Source organism: Centruroides sculpturatus, unplaced genomic scaffold (genome assembly GCF_000671375.1).
Source record: "Centruroides sculpturatus isolate CEXI.00-Female unplaced genomic scaffold, Cexi_2.0 scaffold1420, whole genome shotgun sequence".
Taxonomy (NCBI): Eukaryota; Metazoa; Arthropoda; class Arachnida; order Scorpiones; family Buthidae; genus Centruroides; species Centruroides sculpturatus.
Window position 1 is genome coordinate 110437 of NW_019385553.1, and position 16384 is coordinate 126820.

General features: G+C 28.2%; 1 protein-coding gene across 1 annotated transcript in view; it reads right to left on the minus strand.

Moving 5' to 3' along the window:
• LOC111640078 (C4b-binding protein beta chain-like) overlaps nt 1–14377 on the minus strand; it is a 51957-nt gene extending 37580 nt beyond the window's left edge. The window contains exon 1 of the mRNA XM_023386079.1: nt 14150–14377. Within this exon, the coding sequence (XP_023241847.1) occupies nt 14150–14219 (70 nt within the window). The 5' untranslated portion in view covers nt 14220–14377. The remainder of the gene's footprint in view (nt 1–14149) is intronic.
• Nucleotides 14378–16384: the final 2007 nt, after the last annotated feature.

Below are 16384 nucleotides of genomic sequence, written 5' to 3' on the forward strand. Positions count from 1 at the left end.
GAGATTTAAGTGAATAATTGAAAACATTTGATAATTGTAAATTATTCTATTTACACTTAGTCATAGTTTTCTTATTCCTTTTAGCTTGGCATATTAAGCATCGCCTTGTATTAATTACAAAATTTCACACACTTATTTTTCCTGTTGTGTGTTTAGAATTACTTGCGCAAAGAGAAATAAGTAAATATTAAAGAACTTTAAAACTAAATTTTAATATAAATGAGATCAGGGCCTTGACCAGTTACAAATGTAAGCACTAAAGCCCACCCCTTTCCGAAAGTCGTAAAGATATATAAACTAAATGGATAAATCAAATAAAAACACTTTTTAAATCAAAATTTCTTTTGATATTAATTATTTATCATGATTTTCTTTAATATAGAAGACTAAATTTTAGGGCCTCTCCAAGTCTAGTGTCCAAGCTAAAATAAGCCATCCGATCCCTCTCCGTTTTAGATTTATAAATGGTTGAGAAATAATATAATGCGTAAATAGAGAGATAAAACTTCTGAATGATAAATACTAACTAATTTAGAATCCTATAAAATGTTCCTTTTAATATTTATAAGTGTAATTATTTCTATTGGGGCCCTTAAACTTGTAAACACTTTTATTTAACGCATAACACAGATCAATAGCGCTATACTATCGTCGAGTTCGATTAACCCAAATTACACCAAATATAACGTAAAATCAAAAGAATAAACCATAAAAATAATGCAGTTTCCAACGTTTTAGAAATAAAACATCCTTTAATGAAACGATAATTGCAATTTTTTCAGTTTTCTTCTAAATAATTAACTAACAAAACGACCCATTTTCAAACAAATATCCCCAAGTTTTAATACTTTAACTAAGGAATGTTCCCTATTTAAGAAAGAGGAGTCGATAAACTACATTGTTTATTTTCTTTCTTTTTTTTCCTCCTTGTTTTGTTGGAGAAAATCCGTACAACAAACGGTAAACTAACCGTAAAACCATCAAAACAAGTTACGACGAAGCCACTATCCTGTTTGTCTCTATTATCGAATCCTTTATCAAATAGGGACCCGAGACAGAAGAAAGGAAATTGTTGGAGCATGCACTACTCTTTCCTTCGTAGTCACACAGGAAGTCGTCTGATACGGTCGAATGCTCAACGCACTGGCTCACCTCACCTTTGACCTCAGGTGTTGAGCCCGTGGTGGGAACATCATCATTAATAACGACTATAGAGTGCAATGATACTTCTAGACTGTAACTAGTGATCTACTGAAGATAATGGGAACTTCATCTTGGAATGCCTACTATATTTTATTTAATAATAGTTAGAAAGCACAGCATCGATTTAAACAACAAACCACGTATGCAAACTACTTAAAAACCAGCTTTTAATGTATTTAAAAGTATAAAATTCACTTGATATGGAATAGAATTGCTCGACTTCTTTGATGTTAACCATCCACACGCAAAGAATTCATTCAGTTGAATACATGGAAGCTATTCGTTTCGGATTTATTTCGATTAAAGTATTAAATGAATGACCGATAACCTGGTTGTTGAAGCATTACGTGTTGTAAATGCGAATAATGAGAATCCTTTAACTGGACTCACTGGACAGAAAAATTTCCATTTACATAAGCCTACGTGTAACCTTCAATTTGTGCATAGTTAATTCATTTGTTCTTCAGGTTTTTTTCTTAATAAGAAATACTTATCTTTTAAAATTTACTTGAAAAATATTCTTTATATTTATTTAATTCTTATGAATACTAAAAATTAATAATAAAATAAAAGGTTTTAAATTATTCTAATCATCTCCACTCTAAAACATTTAATTATACCAGATGTTGTTTTCCTTTATAAGCCATACTTTATATAGGAATTTTTAAAATAAATTATACTTTTTTACTTTAAAATATTAATTTTATATTTATTTTAATATTGTTTTAATTACTTAAAAGTTAATATATTTTTATTTTTATTTAGTAATACAGCAAAACCTCTACTTTGAAACCACTAATAGTTCCGAACAAAAGTGATGAAGAGTGGTCTCTTAGAGAGGTTTCAATGTACTACATTTAAAATTTTGTATTCTGTAATTTAAATGTAAATGTAAATGTAATTAAAATGTAAATGTAAATGTAATTAAACACCAGTATTCTGATGTTTAATTACATCAAATATTATTTGTAAAAATTAACAATATTCCAATAAATGAATATAAATTATATATTTATATACTCATTACGCATTAAAATTATAAAATTTATTAATAGAAAGTTATGAATTTGGGGAAAATTATGAATTTTTATGATAAAAATTTATTTAATAATATGATTATTATAAATTTTATGAATTTAAAGTTCATATGAATGAAAAAGGAACTAACTTGTAAGAGCCATTTAAGTATTACGTTAGCAGTTTATGGGACGGATTTGTTTGTATCTGACAATGAGAGAGGGAGTGTGAGTGTTTAATGACGTAAGATTGCACACCCGTCGTTTATCTTTTTTCCCAAGTTATCAGAAAATTGTCTGAAAATAATTCCTCTGTGAGAATGGTTTAAATTTCTGGCTTAATGACATAATTAGAAAAAAGGGTATCTTGATTTCTAATAACTAATGATGGATAACTCGTAATGTTAGGGAGGGGGATTAAAAAAAGAGCAAATTTTTCTGATGTAATATCCTTGAAGTGTATATATAAGAAGGGAGTATTGAAGATAACTGAGATTTCTTTCGTATTGTTAATTTTTGATTATTTAGATTTCAAAATCTTTACATAGTGAAAGGCTATAACTATGGAAAATCATAATAAATGTATGGAGACAAGCACGACTGCAATAATACGCGATCATACCTAGCCATAACTGAGCCTCCCCTTCTTATAAGCCTTATCTCACTGCTCATTACTAATATTTTTCCTCTATAATGATAATTTTCCTTATCTGTATAATGTCTGTAAAAAATTACAGGAAGACCTGAAAAGTACTTAAAAAGCTGATAAATGTATTCATGTGAATGAACAGCACGAAATAATTGTTGTATTTAGATGCTGTTTTGTTTCTTATGTCTAAGTATAAAGTTTATTTCGTATGTTCTTATATATATTAAACATATTGTGCTCTGCTATAAAATATCTATGCTAAAATATTATATCTAAAGCTGTGTCTAAGACTTCAGGGCCACCTGTACAGTACATAATATATTTAACTATGTCTATTGTACAATATACATAATATACGTAAATATTATAAAAATATAATAATGTTTAAACAGGAATATAAGCACCTATAGGTTTTATCATCACATTCTTCTTACTTGTTAATTGCCAGTATGTTCTTCACAATATACTGACAATTAACAACTAATAAGTTCAACACACAACAGCAATGTTTTCAATCAATAGTCTGTGGAGGTTTTTATTAATATAATTTCTTAAGATCGTATCTTATACCTTTTTATTTTGTAAAAGGAAACAAGTAAATATTCAATACGAATCACAATAATGAATACATCAATTAGTGGAGTGAGGTTAGCAGTTCTTTTCGGCTCAAGTACTAATCAATACTTTTTACGTCTTATTTAAATTTAATTGCATTATTGTTATCGTTTAATTACATTAAATTAATAGTGTGTAATGCTTAAATACAATGCAAAGTTAAAAAAACATTAAATATTACCAATATTAATTGAGTGGATAAAGTGATAATTCTGTATAATTACTAACAACTTGTAAAAGGTGGGAATAAATTGATTGGTTTGGGTTTGATGATTTCAGACAATGCAACACATGGCGATCTGCCAAAAGGGATTCTCATAAAGGCATCCTCCTTGGCGATCTATTTTGAGTTTCTTTGTGATCTGCACATAGAATTCAGTAGAACCATTTGGAGTTTCTATAGAGTGCTCTAAATAGCTGTATTGATCTTCCTCTATCTTTACTTGTACATGAGTGCAAGGTATATATAAATTAATACTATCCTGCTTAGTGTTAGCACATCGTTATAAGTGTTTAAAATGTAACGAATCAACAATATAGGCTATAATTTTTTTAACTAAATGAAAGAGATAAATAAATTAATATAAAGCATTTAATGTTTCTTTAAATAAATGTTTAAAATAATTAAATGGGTTCACATTTAAAAGATTTTTGAAGAATTAATATGAGTTTTTCATATTTTCTGTCCCCGAATCAAAAGTGAAAACTAATTAAGGCTTCATTAAGGGAGTCCGAGTTCGATTGCAGCTCAAGTAGAATACTTCTATAAACAAAAAATTAAAAAAAAAATTTGGCACGATTCCGAGATCATCATCAATTTGTTAAAGACCTTTCTATTTTCAAAATAATAAAACTGGTTACACGAGGAAAATAAACCGGTATTAAAATGAAAAGTTTTGTAATACTAATGTTGCATAATGTTAGCCAATATATACGCAGAAGGTTTTAATTATAGAATATATTGATAGGGATAGGTGTGGCAATGTGAAGCTCGTGCCAGTCACAAATGTGAAGTCCTACTCCCTTTCTGAAGCCACAACGATGTATGGAAAAAACCAATATAACACATGAAAATCAAGATGATGCCTTTTAAAAAAAAGCCAATAAAAACCGAATAAAGCCAAGGGAGATGCTTCTCGAGAGGGTGTTCTATGGGAAATTAGTCTCTAATTGTTATACACGTGAACTCTACGTAAACTCGGGTAACTCCACACAACCAGCTCGTTGACCAGGAGCGAACCCGCGACCAACTGCCAGCGTTCAGTGGTTTTATCCACTCGGGTGCTGCTATAAAAAGAACATAAAGTTATATGTACAATTATTTATTGTGACATCGTCACAACGCCAGGCTGCAATTTTTAATCATATTTTTAATTTATTTAATGTAAAATATATGCCCTCCACCTCAAATTAGTAGTGGCTTGTCCCTGTACATCATACTTTTCCATTAATAATAAAGTGGTGCTGGTCATCTAAGACCTTTCGAATTGAAATAATATGACTTCCGATAAAAATCGGAAGTTTCTGTATAGTTAATCGGGGCCTCCTGCCCTACGGTTTTTCCATTTGGTCTCATCTTTCATCTGTCTAACTCCGTTCTCGAAATTAAGGAATGACGGACAGACGGACGACAGTGGAAATTTATAGGTCTACAATTTTTTTTTAATTGCAGCCCAATAAGTTGGCTACAGAGAAAGATTGTTATGTAGATCCAAAAAGATAGAATTAACAGAATCATTTGGCAAGGCCCTAAAAGACAATTTTACAAGCAGTTCCATGTAAAACATGGTATGAAAGTGACTTAAGAAGTTCCTTTGATAAAGCTTTTCGTCCTATAGTTTATTTCTTCATATGTACAATAAAAACGTGTTTATATTTAAAGGACAATCACACCACAGGTTGTAAGTTGACACACTGATATCTCTTTTTCTCTCTTTTTTTCCTCCAAAATGTACATTTCAGAGTTCCTGATCAGTTGAAGTAAAATGCTACCGTAGGGAAAAATTTTTTCCACTATGTTACATTATAATAGAAATAAAATAGATTGTTTTTTTAAATGAAGAGTTTACTTACATTANTGGTGTGATTGTCTTTTAAACATAACCACGTTTTTATTGTACTGTACATACGATCAAGAAATTAAGTTCATTTATGACTGGCTCGAGCTCATCCCACTTCTCTCAGACCCTAGATATTTGTGATTACTGTACTGTTTTAATATATCTTAATTCTTTTATGATATTCACTTATAAAATACTGTATAAAGAATGCAGCCCTTGTTATAAATTTACGTCATTGAAAACTATATTGTTCTGCTGTATATAGGCTAAATGCAATAAAAATATTCTTATGTTGGCACTTTTACAAAAAATTAACATTAGTCTATATAATTAAATTTTAAATCCTTTTCAATTTATTTTTCATTATCAAATCTACAGAATGTATGATATTACATTAAAAAGCTTAAGCGATATGGTTGAGATTTACTTGCGGAAATATAGTAGTTCAATGACCTGATAATAAACAACTTGGCCAAGCGAATTCGACAACACCCAAACATCAAATGGATCTTACAGTTCAGCGATGACTAAATTAAAGAATGCAGATGCAAACATTTCTGCTCCGCTTGTCATTTTCTTTCTTGTTCGAAATGTTTACATGGCCATCGCCTTCTACAATGGCAACATATTCAATGACGTGGAAAGCGAATCGTATTCTAATGAAACAATCGATTTGTTTTTAAATTCTGCCATTGAATGGACGACTGCGAACAAAAAATCACTAGTTTTATAAATAAATATTGTAAAATTGAATTGTAGATGACCTAACGCCAACCAAATCTTATTAATCCTATAAAAGCACGACTGATTTATTATCATTTTTATAGGATGAATAAAATTTGATCGATTAACACGAGACACCAGTCTATTAATATTTACAGTTGTCTACTACAATTTGGAGCATTATAGATGGGTCTCACCCTTAATAGGAGCGACCAGTACGATTAAAAGATCGGAAACGATGCCCGATTTGTATTGTCCATTTATTATGTTTCAGTCTATAACTTTATAAATTAAGAGCGTAGGAACCGAATTTGAACCCGAATCCATATGGGAAGAGACTCTGCAGTTTATATAAAAATACAGGCGTTTATATTCAGATACTTTTAAAATACGGTGAGGAACGGTGCCTAAAGTATCCGGACGAACCATCCCCCGAAAAATTTCTGGGGTTTTTCGATCAGTCCAGATTTAATTCCGGGTCTCCAGAGTGGTAGGCTGCCATCTTAACCGCTCGACCATCTGACCGTCAAAATTCGGATATTATGAATATCTACTGAATATTAATGATATTGTTTAATTAAACAAGAATAAAATAAAAAATAAAGTTTGATAAATTAAACTGATTATATTGAATCACATATTGAATCATGGACTAATAAATTTTGCAGTAATAGGTTAAAAAAATTGAGAATTTGATTATTCTACAATTGTTATCAATGAATATATCTATACCTAAATTTATAAATTTCAGATCAATGGCAGATAACATTCAATTACACTGTCGTGATCCAATTGATAATGATAAGAATGATCGAAATATATTCATAGTTCATAAAAGAATTTAAATTTATCAATCAATCAATATAACTAACATCAATATCGATTTATATAATTGATTGATTGATTGATTAAAGTGAGGCATTAACACATTGTAAAATGTATAACAGGCCACAATACAGTAACACCTATTACAAGAGGACCTGTCCCTCAACGGAGTCAGCCAGGAATGACGAACAAAGCTCCGACCTGTATTTTATTGTTTTTATAGATGATTATTATAAATTTAATATTTTATTTAAAATTTAAAAGGTTATATTATATGTTGATTTTATTAAACAAAATCTGAGAAATTAATTATTCTGCAATTTTTATATGTTTGTTTGTAAAAGAGCAACGTGACAAGTGGGCGATCTGTCCAGGAAAACTAGCCCCTAGTTAGGTGTTAAAATATTGGAGAAAACCCGGAAAACTCTACATGGCCAGCCCATTAGTGAGGTGCGAACCCATGACCAACTACCAGTGTTTAATGTTTTATTCACTAGGTGATTTGTGGGCAACAATATTAAAATAAATAATTAAATATATTAATATTTATATTAAAGCTTTCAATATTATAAAACTGCTGTAAAAACCTTGTTCTGAATAAAATTAGAGTGAAAAATTCCAGTACAATTGGTAAAAAGATGCAGTTTTGGATTCGTTAATTATAAAGAAATTATTTTATTACTTTTTTTGTCTCTAATGAAATAGACCATATAATTAAATTTCTTAATTAGTATTTCGTTTGTGATAAAACTAAACAACATTTTCATTATTTATTTATTTATTGCATAATTTTAATTAAAATTTAAATTAATTTTCAATTAATAAAATACATTTTAAAATTGTATGGTTTTTAAATCAAAAATTTATTTCATTATTCAATTTTACAGCCTTTTTTTTTTTTATAAAGAAAACCCTGCATAATAGTAGCTAACATATTAAGAGATTATTGAAATATCCAGAGTTTACAGCATCTTTTTCATAGTAGTATAGTATTTGTATGAATTTGTAAGTACAGTATATTAAACAAAACTTAATTTGTCTCCATATTGCAAATGTAGTTTAATTATGGATGTTTGTGGGCGATCTGCCAGATTCCTCAGAACTTTTATGAATTTAGGAGGCTCCATTTAGATGTTACACGTGAAAAAATTCGGAAAATTTCACGTGATTAGCTCGTTGGTCAGGCACGAACCCACAACCAACGGACTGGTCACCGGTGCTGAGTGGATAAAACCAACCAGCACTGAAGGGGCAAATATGGATGTGTTTCTCCCACGTTTCAAACGAAGCAATACTTTAAACAATATTAAAAAAATTGGATAATGTTTTTTTATCGCTTTATCCAAAGCAGCAGATGAAATTTTGTGCAAAATTCCTTCTATATTTCATATTTTGAATGTGAAATTCAACATTACAATATGTATTTTTGTCGCTTTTGAAATGTACAAAAAAAAAAAAAAAAGAAATTTTGGATAATGTTTCACCTTTAAATCCAAGGTAGAAAGATGAATGATTATCCAAATTTTCTCTATTCTTCAAGCTTCTTACATCAAAAAATACAGTAAAATAGTGTAAAGTATTAAAAGAATTGTACTAAAATTTCAAAAATCATTTGTATACTACGCATTTGTACAATATACTAGTTAATGAGTTTTGATGACTGACTACTAAACACCAGAACAAATACTTATATCATTAACAATTGTTGCGTGAGATTCTAATAGGGATTTATTAGCAGCTAATTGAACACAATGATACCGGGTTTATAACGTGAGAAAATGTTCATCATCTCTTCTATTCTTAAGTAGCATAATTGGTACCTTAATTGGATGTTATATAATTATGAAACTAAAATATAAAATTCAAAAATTCACTTCAAAGAAAAAAGGTTCATACACTTTCGAGCGTTCCAAAAGCCTACTCATTATCGTTAGTATAGAACATACCCGAAAGCACCTGGATGTTTTTCTTAAACTTTTTCCCCAATAAAAAACTATTATACAGTATTTTTCAATATTTTTTGAGTGTTAATCTTAACAAAAACCATTTATTTTCCTATTTTAGAAATGCCGAATTTATTCTAAAGAAAAAAAAAATTCAACATTCCAATTCTTTTTGCATTCTTTTTACGTTGCAAGACGATTTAATGGAACATATTCACTGATGTGTTCTGTCATTATAACTGTCTTAAATTAAGAACATGGTGGATTCCAAATATTGTACAATGTACTGTACATTTATACAATAACAGAATTAGCCCGTGTCCTAATCCTATATCATATATAGACAATAACCTAAAATTGATATGAAAAGATGGTGGGCGATTAATTTGGTTTCGAAATTCCAATGCAATTCATAACACCTACACTTTTTTTTTAATCGAAATTTCTATCAAGCTTAAAAAAACTGGTTTTTCTCTTGACAATTTAAGAAAAGAAAAACCTAAATTTCTCTCAAGAACCCGTCAATCTAGATTCAAGTACCGTAATTTCATCTCGTTTCCGGTTGATGTGAAAGTTTCTTTGCCGAATTTGTTTCAGTTCATTGCCATCGGTTTGTTGCGGAAGTTCATAACGGATCGTGACATTCAACGAATACAACTTTTAGTATATTCCCTTCCTGATGATCTTACATGTCACATGTTATTGGCCTAAGACCTATAATGTTGTCAGCATTTGTAATGAGCATTACAAGCATTTTTTTAAATTTAATTTTAAGCATTTTTAAACCATGTAATAACAGATACTTGGTGTAATTTTGAATGAATATTTCAATTTAATGACTATAATAATGTAATTTATGTGTATCTTAAAAGAACTTAACCTGAAACTATTCACCTCTTCACCTTATATTCGATTATAGTTCATATAAAGCAATTTCCTAAGAAATTATATAAAATATTATTATATTTTCAAAGCCTTTGTAGGATAATAAATATAGGCCTACCTTAAAATTTTATAGCAATCGGTTAAAAATCCAAATATTTTAACGCTTAAAAATTGAATTGTAGAAAAAAAAAATTTTATATACCTATTTTACTATTTATATTTTACGAAATTTATTTTTATTACAGTACATCATGCCATTTTTGGGCATTCAGTTTTCAATCTATCGCTATTTGTGTGCTAATGGTCCAACAATGGGGGAAAAAAACTGGATCGCCCTCGCATGTTTTGCATATTTGTTTGTGTGGCTCCTACAAAATTGCTTCATGTATAACAATCTAAATTACGTATAAATAAATAAATGCACTATGCATAAATCATCTTTGCCCGAGGAAGTGAGGAGGCTCGAACCAGTCAGAAATAAAACCTTCCACCTTCTCTGGAAATCATAAAGATACATGATTAATAACTTTTTTTTTACCATTTTAACGAGATATATATACTTTTTGTCTAAGAAAACTAAATTTTGAAACTCTTATGTGCCAAAAGATCTTGTTAGCACCTCTTTATCTAGGAGTAACAACAATAAGCAATACGATTAATTGTCGTGGTGACAACATTTATGTTATAAAGCCCAGATTGAGAAGGCAAGACCAGTGGCCGAGTGGATAAAACCACTAAACAATGGTCGTGGGTTAACGCCTCGCCAACGGGCTGACCACGTGGATTTTTTAGGGTTATCTTCACGTTTGTAACACCTAAATAGGAGTCAGTTTTCCTTAGAAAGTCCTCCCGTGGGGTTCCCCCCCCTCAGCAGATCGCCCACGTGTCGCGTTGCTGTGTACAAACAAGCAACCGAGAAGGCAAGAAATGCCATTTGACGTTAGTCCTGGACACAAAAGACACCAAAATTTAGTTTCTTATAATTAACGTAATATAAACCAAATTTTCTTTGGTGTGTGAGAAAAATCTGTTTTTATATGTTTTATTGATTTTATTCGCATATTTTTATGATTTCTGGTAACGGATATGACCTCATTCTACCTATCCCAGGCCTTACATTTTATCACTTATTTATAGAAATTCATGAGCATACAATTTTACATATTTATAATGAAAATATCTAAACACTTTTTAAAAATATTAACGCTAAATTTTATGCTAATTAATCAATAAATTAAATTAATTAAACAGTACTTTTTTGAATAAATCAATTTTTAAGGTAATTACTAAATGAATTGGTTCTCTGTTTAATAAGAATAAATCAACAGGTTGATATTTCTAGAATTATATTCAGGCTTCACGCTGCTGTGCTTTTCCTCAACACATTATTCTTCTTGAAATAGGTCTAACTAATTTAGAAAATAATAGCAAAGAGAGAATATAAAATGCTTGCTCAATACGTTAAGCTTTTGTAATCTTTAGAAAGTAATCTACTTTCTAAAACTTCAAATATTCTACTTTTATCAACAATTATTTACCTAATTAATGAAATTTTAAATTTAAATATCTCTAATTTTGTTAATTATATTTTTATAACAGTTATTTTTACACCAGATTATAGTGTGTATTGTCTAATAAGGTTCAATTTTAAATATACACAGCTCCTCCCTCGTATGAATTTCATGATATAGTCGAACCTCCTATAACAGCGGTCATTTTTTAAACTTTCCGTCAGCAACCGTTGTTCAGAGATTAAATAGGAATCACTAAGAATCAACACTTAGAAAGAATATAGTCAACAGGAATCACAGGAAGCAATACCAATTAAAATACACTCCAAATTAATTTTTAAAACAGTCCTTAGAATATAGAAATCAATAACTTTACCTATAGAATAATTAGAATCAATCGGTAAATAAAACTATTGATTCACAAAACTGTGATGCAGATCATTGTATGCCACAATTAAAATATGGTAATTAGTCACGCTGCTTTCATTCGGATATGCATAAAGCAATTTAAATGATATATCAAACACTAAAACAGTATTTTTTGACTGTTGCGTGTGTAACAGAATTCAAAATGATAAATTATTCACTAAAATTAATATTAAAAGTGCATTATAAATTAGGTTTTTTTTTTTAAAAAAAAAAATGGCTATTATTATCCATCACTACATTTAATCATTGAGTAGAAACAGGAAGTGCTCGATCATTTGCATACATTTTTGTTCTTCGAATTAAATTTTATTAACAAAACTCTTAACCGGTAAACACTATTTTCCTATCAAATGGAATATATTTAGAATATATGAAAATATAAAAAATAATAGTTCAGAATGTAAGACAAATGGAAAAGTTATTAAACATTACCAGGTATAATTGCTTAGAATGTATGCGAAATTAGTAGGCACTATCAGTGTAATTGCTTAGAATGTATGGGAAATTAGCAATATCAGTTGTAGAAATAGTGTTCAAAATGTACTAAAAAATGGAGAAATTACTAACAGATATCAGATATAATATTTGTTCAGAATATATTTTCAAAAATAAGTAATCAGTATTAAATATAAAAATAATAATTCAGAATAAATGAAAAATTTGAAAATAGTACTTATATCGGGTATAAAAATAATTGCTGATAATACACGAAAAGTGAAAAATGTAGTAAACAATATCATATATAAAAATAGCTTGATCTTTACAACGATAAGACATTTAGATCATTGTTTTAATGCAAATTTTGTTTTATTTAACACGTAACAGATCTTCATTAGAACAATACTCTGGACATTGGTACCTTGTATGGCCATTGCTCTACTTTTATCTCCTTACCAACTTAAAACTAGACGTCCTTCGTTATGTATGACCTCCTTTTCCTTCTATCCCGTCTTTCGTGTATCACCTGTTCATTCCAGGTATCTGTTACAGCTATTCTCGATGTATTGTTTTATTTTTACTTTCTTCATTAATTATTTTAACGACAATATCAATCTACCAGATACTTGCGGGGGGTAAACATTTGAATTTTAAATATAACAATTAATAATACTAAATTATTATTTACTGAAACATTTATGTTTAAAATTGGATTGTGTGTATTTGTAGCGTGTTTAAGTCAGCATCAAAATCCATATAATTAAAGGAAAACTAATTTTTTAATTATGCTTATTCTTTAAAATAATGCTATTTAATTATATAAAATTATTAATAAATAATCATATTTTTAAATCAGCTTAAACATAATTAGAATTTACTTATTTTCTGTACATAATTTCCCTAAGACGATTTAGTATTAAAATAATTAAATTTTTCCTTATTTGATTTAATTCTTAACTATTTAAAATTAATTTTTTTACTTATTTAAACAATTAGCTCATCGTTAAATAATTTATTAAAAAGAATTATGTAAAAAGTAAAGAGGACAGACAAGCAGACGGACATTCTTTATATTTCTATAATATTAATACGGTATTTAACATAGAAATTTATAATAATAAATGCTTTTATCGATAAGAAAAGTCAGTTATAATTTTCAAATTATGCAAGTTGAAAAGTTTTGACGTATTACACGTGATTCACGTGTCCTTGTTAAATTATCTTGTCCTATTTTTTCCGGTTAGCATTTATAATATAAGAGAAGAAAAATTATAATTTAATGTTTTATAAAATATTTAAATGTTAAGATTACCTCATGTATAAGTGACTGCCTTCATTAAAGTAAGTTTATAGTGCATAAGGTACAGAAAGTAAGATCTTAAAGATACTTTAATAAGTTAAATTAGCTTAGAAACATATAAAATACATTCAACACATGCCTTTAAAGTGACAAATTATGCTGTAAACACTGCTTAAAATATAAAACACGTGTTACAGTTACTTGCATAAATAACAGCCTTAAGAATATTTTAATAAGGTAAATGTATTAAGAAACAAAATTAAAATTTAAATACTGTATGTTTTTTTAAAAAACATTCAAGTGCGATGAAGTAATCTTTAATTCTGTAGACTATACATTACACACTATTAAGTGTAGTAAACTTAAAGACATACACGTAAAAGTAAGTTTATTACACTTAACAGTGCGTAACACACGAAAATAACAATCTTAAAGTTATTTTAATAAATTGTATTTATTAAAAAAACTGAATTAAACCTAAATACTATTAGTTAATTACATTTAAAGCAATTAATACTGGAGTAAACAAGTAAAAATTTGATTTTGACTCACCTGTTACAGTTACAATCGCGAAATAAAGACATGACGAACATAAAAAATTCCATTTACGATTAAAATACATCTTTTAATTAATTAATTAATTAATTTTCTGGTTTTATAATTAAACAAAATAAAAATTTGTCTTCACGCGAAAGACAAGAAGCCACGACATTTAGTGAATGTCCACATTTGATAAACAAGGTGCGCTCGTTCTACCCCAAATGCCTTCGACTGACTGCATAAGCTGTTAAAAAAGCAGAAGACTAGTTTTAAAAATGATCACGTGGTGGGGAGTCACGTGACCGGGCGATGCGTGTGACGTCACCGTAAAAAACACGTTCCCTATGCGGAAAACGTGTTTCGGTTGAGGAAATTATTATAACTTCAATAGAGGGAAAAAAAAGGCTAACGTACTTCATAAGTAAATGCTATTTTCCCCCAATAATTAAATATATAAGAATAAAATACTTAAAAATTTCTATTTAATTTGAAGTATTTTTTTTTATATATATTTTTGTTAATTATTAAATTATTTTTAAAGTAGTAAAACTAGTTAAGTTATAATTAGAGCTCAACTGGTTATTTAAATTATCTATTTAAAATAAATATATATATGTGTGTGTGTTGTGTAATATTTTAAGAAAAATTTCTCATATTAAACCTTAATTTTTATAATAAAATTTTTAATTTATTTTAAAATTAAAGTTTAATATCAGAAATATTCATTTAAATAAATAATATAACTTGAATTATACTACCAATGGTACAGCAAAATTAACTTATAAAACTTGTTTATAAATTAACTCTTTATTAATTTAACTTATAGAAAAATATATTCAAGTAAATTTACTTGCTTTTATTTAAATGTTTTAAATGCAGTTAATTTAATTCAAAGTACAGAATGATAATACAAGGCAGGATAGACCCAGTAGGGCTATTTATCTTGGGATCCAGACAACATAAATTCCTAAAATTTAATTTATTTATATGAGAAATATGATATAAAACTAATATAAATTAAATGTTTTTATCATAAGTGATGATAATCTGTTTTTATTAATTTTTAAAATATTTTTGATGGCTTTCTGGAGTCACATATTTGTGATTGGGCTTAACTCATCTCTATGAAGTTCTGAATGTATATTATAGAAAACGTCGGGATTACGTAATTAATAAAATAAAAAATAATGTAAACTATTGACAAAAGTGACAACTTTCTTAATTAATTAATCAGAAAAATTAATTTTCAGGTACAAATTTAATTAATCAGGTACAGTACAAGTACTGAAAAATTATGATGTTTTTAATTTAAAGGTTTTAAAATAAAAAAAGAAAAAAAAAACATTAATAATTTATATATAGATCAAAATGTAACTTGCAAAATTTCAGAAATTTTTAACAAAAGACACATGAGTTATTAACGGAAACTTAAATTAACTTTGCACTGGAGCTAACTTTTAAGATGCTTAATCTTATTTTAAATTAGTTGTCAATTAGGAAGTTATATGACGTTCCTCACCCTTTTTCAATAATCCTCTAAGAGACCTTCAACCATAAAGTGAATGTCTTTTTTTTTTTTAAAGAAACTGTCATCTAAGGCAGTGTTTCTCAACGATTTGACGTCCGTATACCTCTTCTTAAAGTTTTGTTAAGTACCGAATGACCCCCTCAAAAATATCTTGTGCAAACTATCCGTGCAGCACTTACCACAGTTTAAGTAGGAGAATTCATCCGAAATATATAATTTACAGGAAAATGTATAAGTTTAAAATAATTCGTTACTATAGTGGTACGTAGCCGAAATCACTGCTCTAAGTCATCAATATCTTCTCTTTTAGAGCCATGAAATCCATCTAAATGCCCAAACTATGAATTCTGTAAGTATAAACTTTATAAAGTTAAAAAGAATTAAGATTTCAACTTAAAAATAATACTAAAATATTTCTATAAAAAATTATATACTGTAACGTTTATTACAATGATAAATAACAAGTTGTATGCAATTTAGAAAAAGAGGAGGAATATACTGTAATAGATTTACGGCATCGGGGAGGGGGTATATTTTTTAAACATTTTCAATATAAATATTAGCTTAAAATTTTTAAACATTAATAAAAATTGATTAAAAACAATACTGTTGGCAATTTTTAAAAGTTATTTACTGTCCACCAGCGGAATTTTTAGTGCCGAAATGCTAGAGATGTACAATACATTATGCACTCTCTAAATAATATTTATATTATTAAA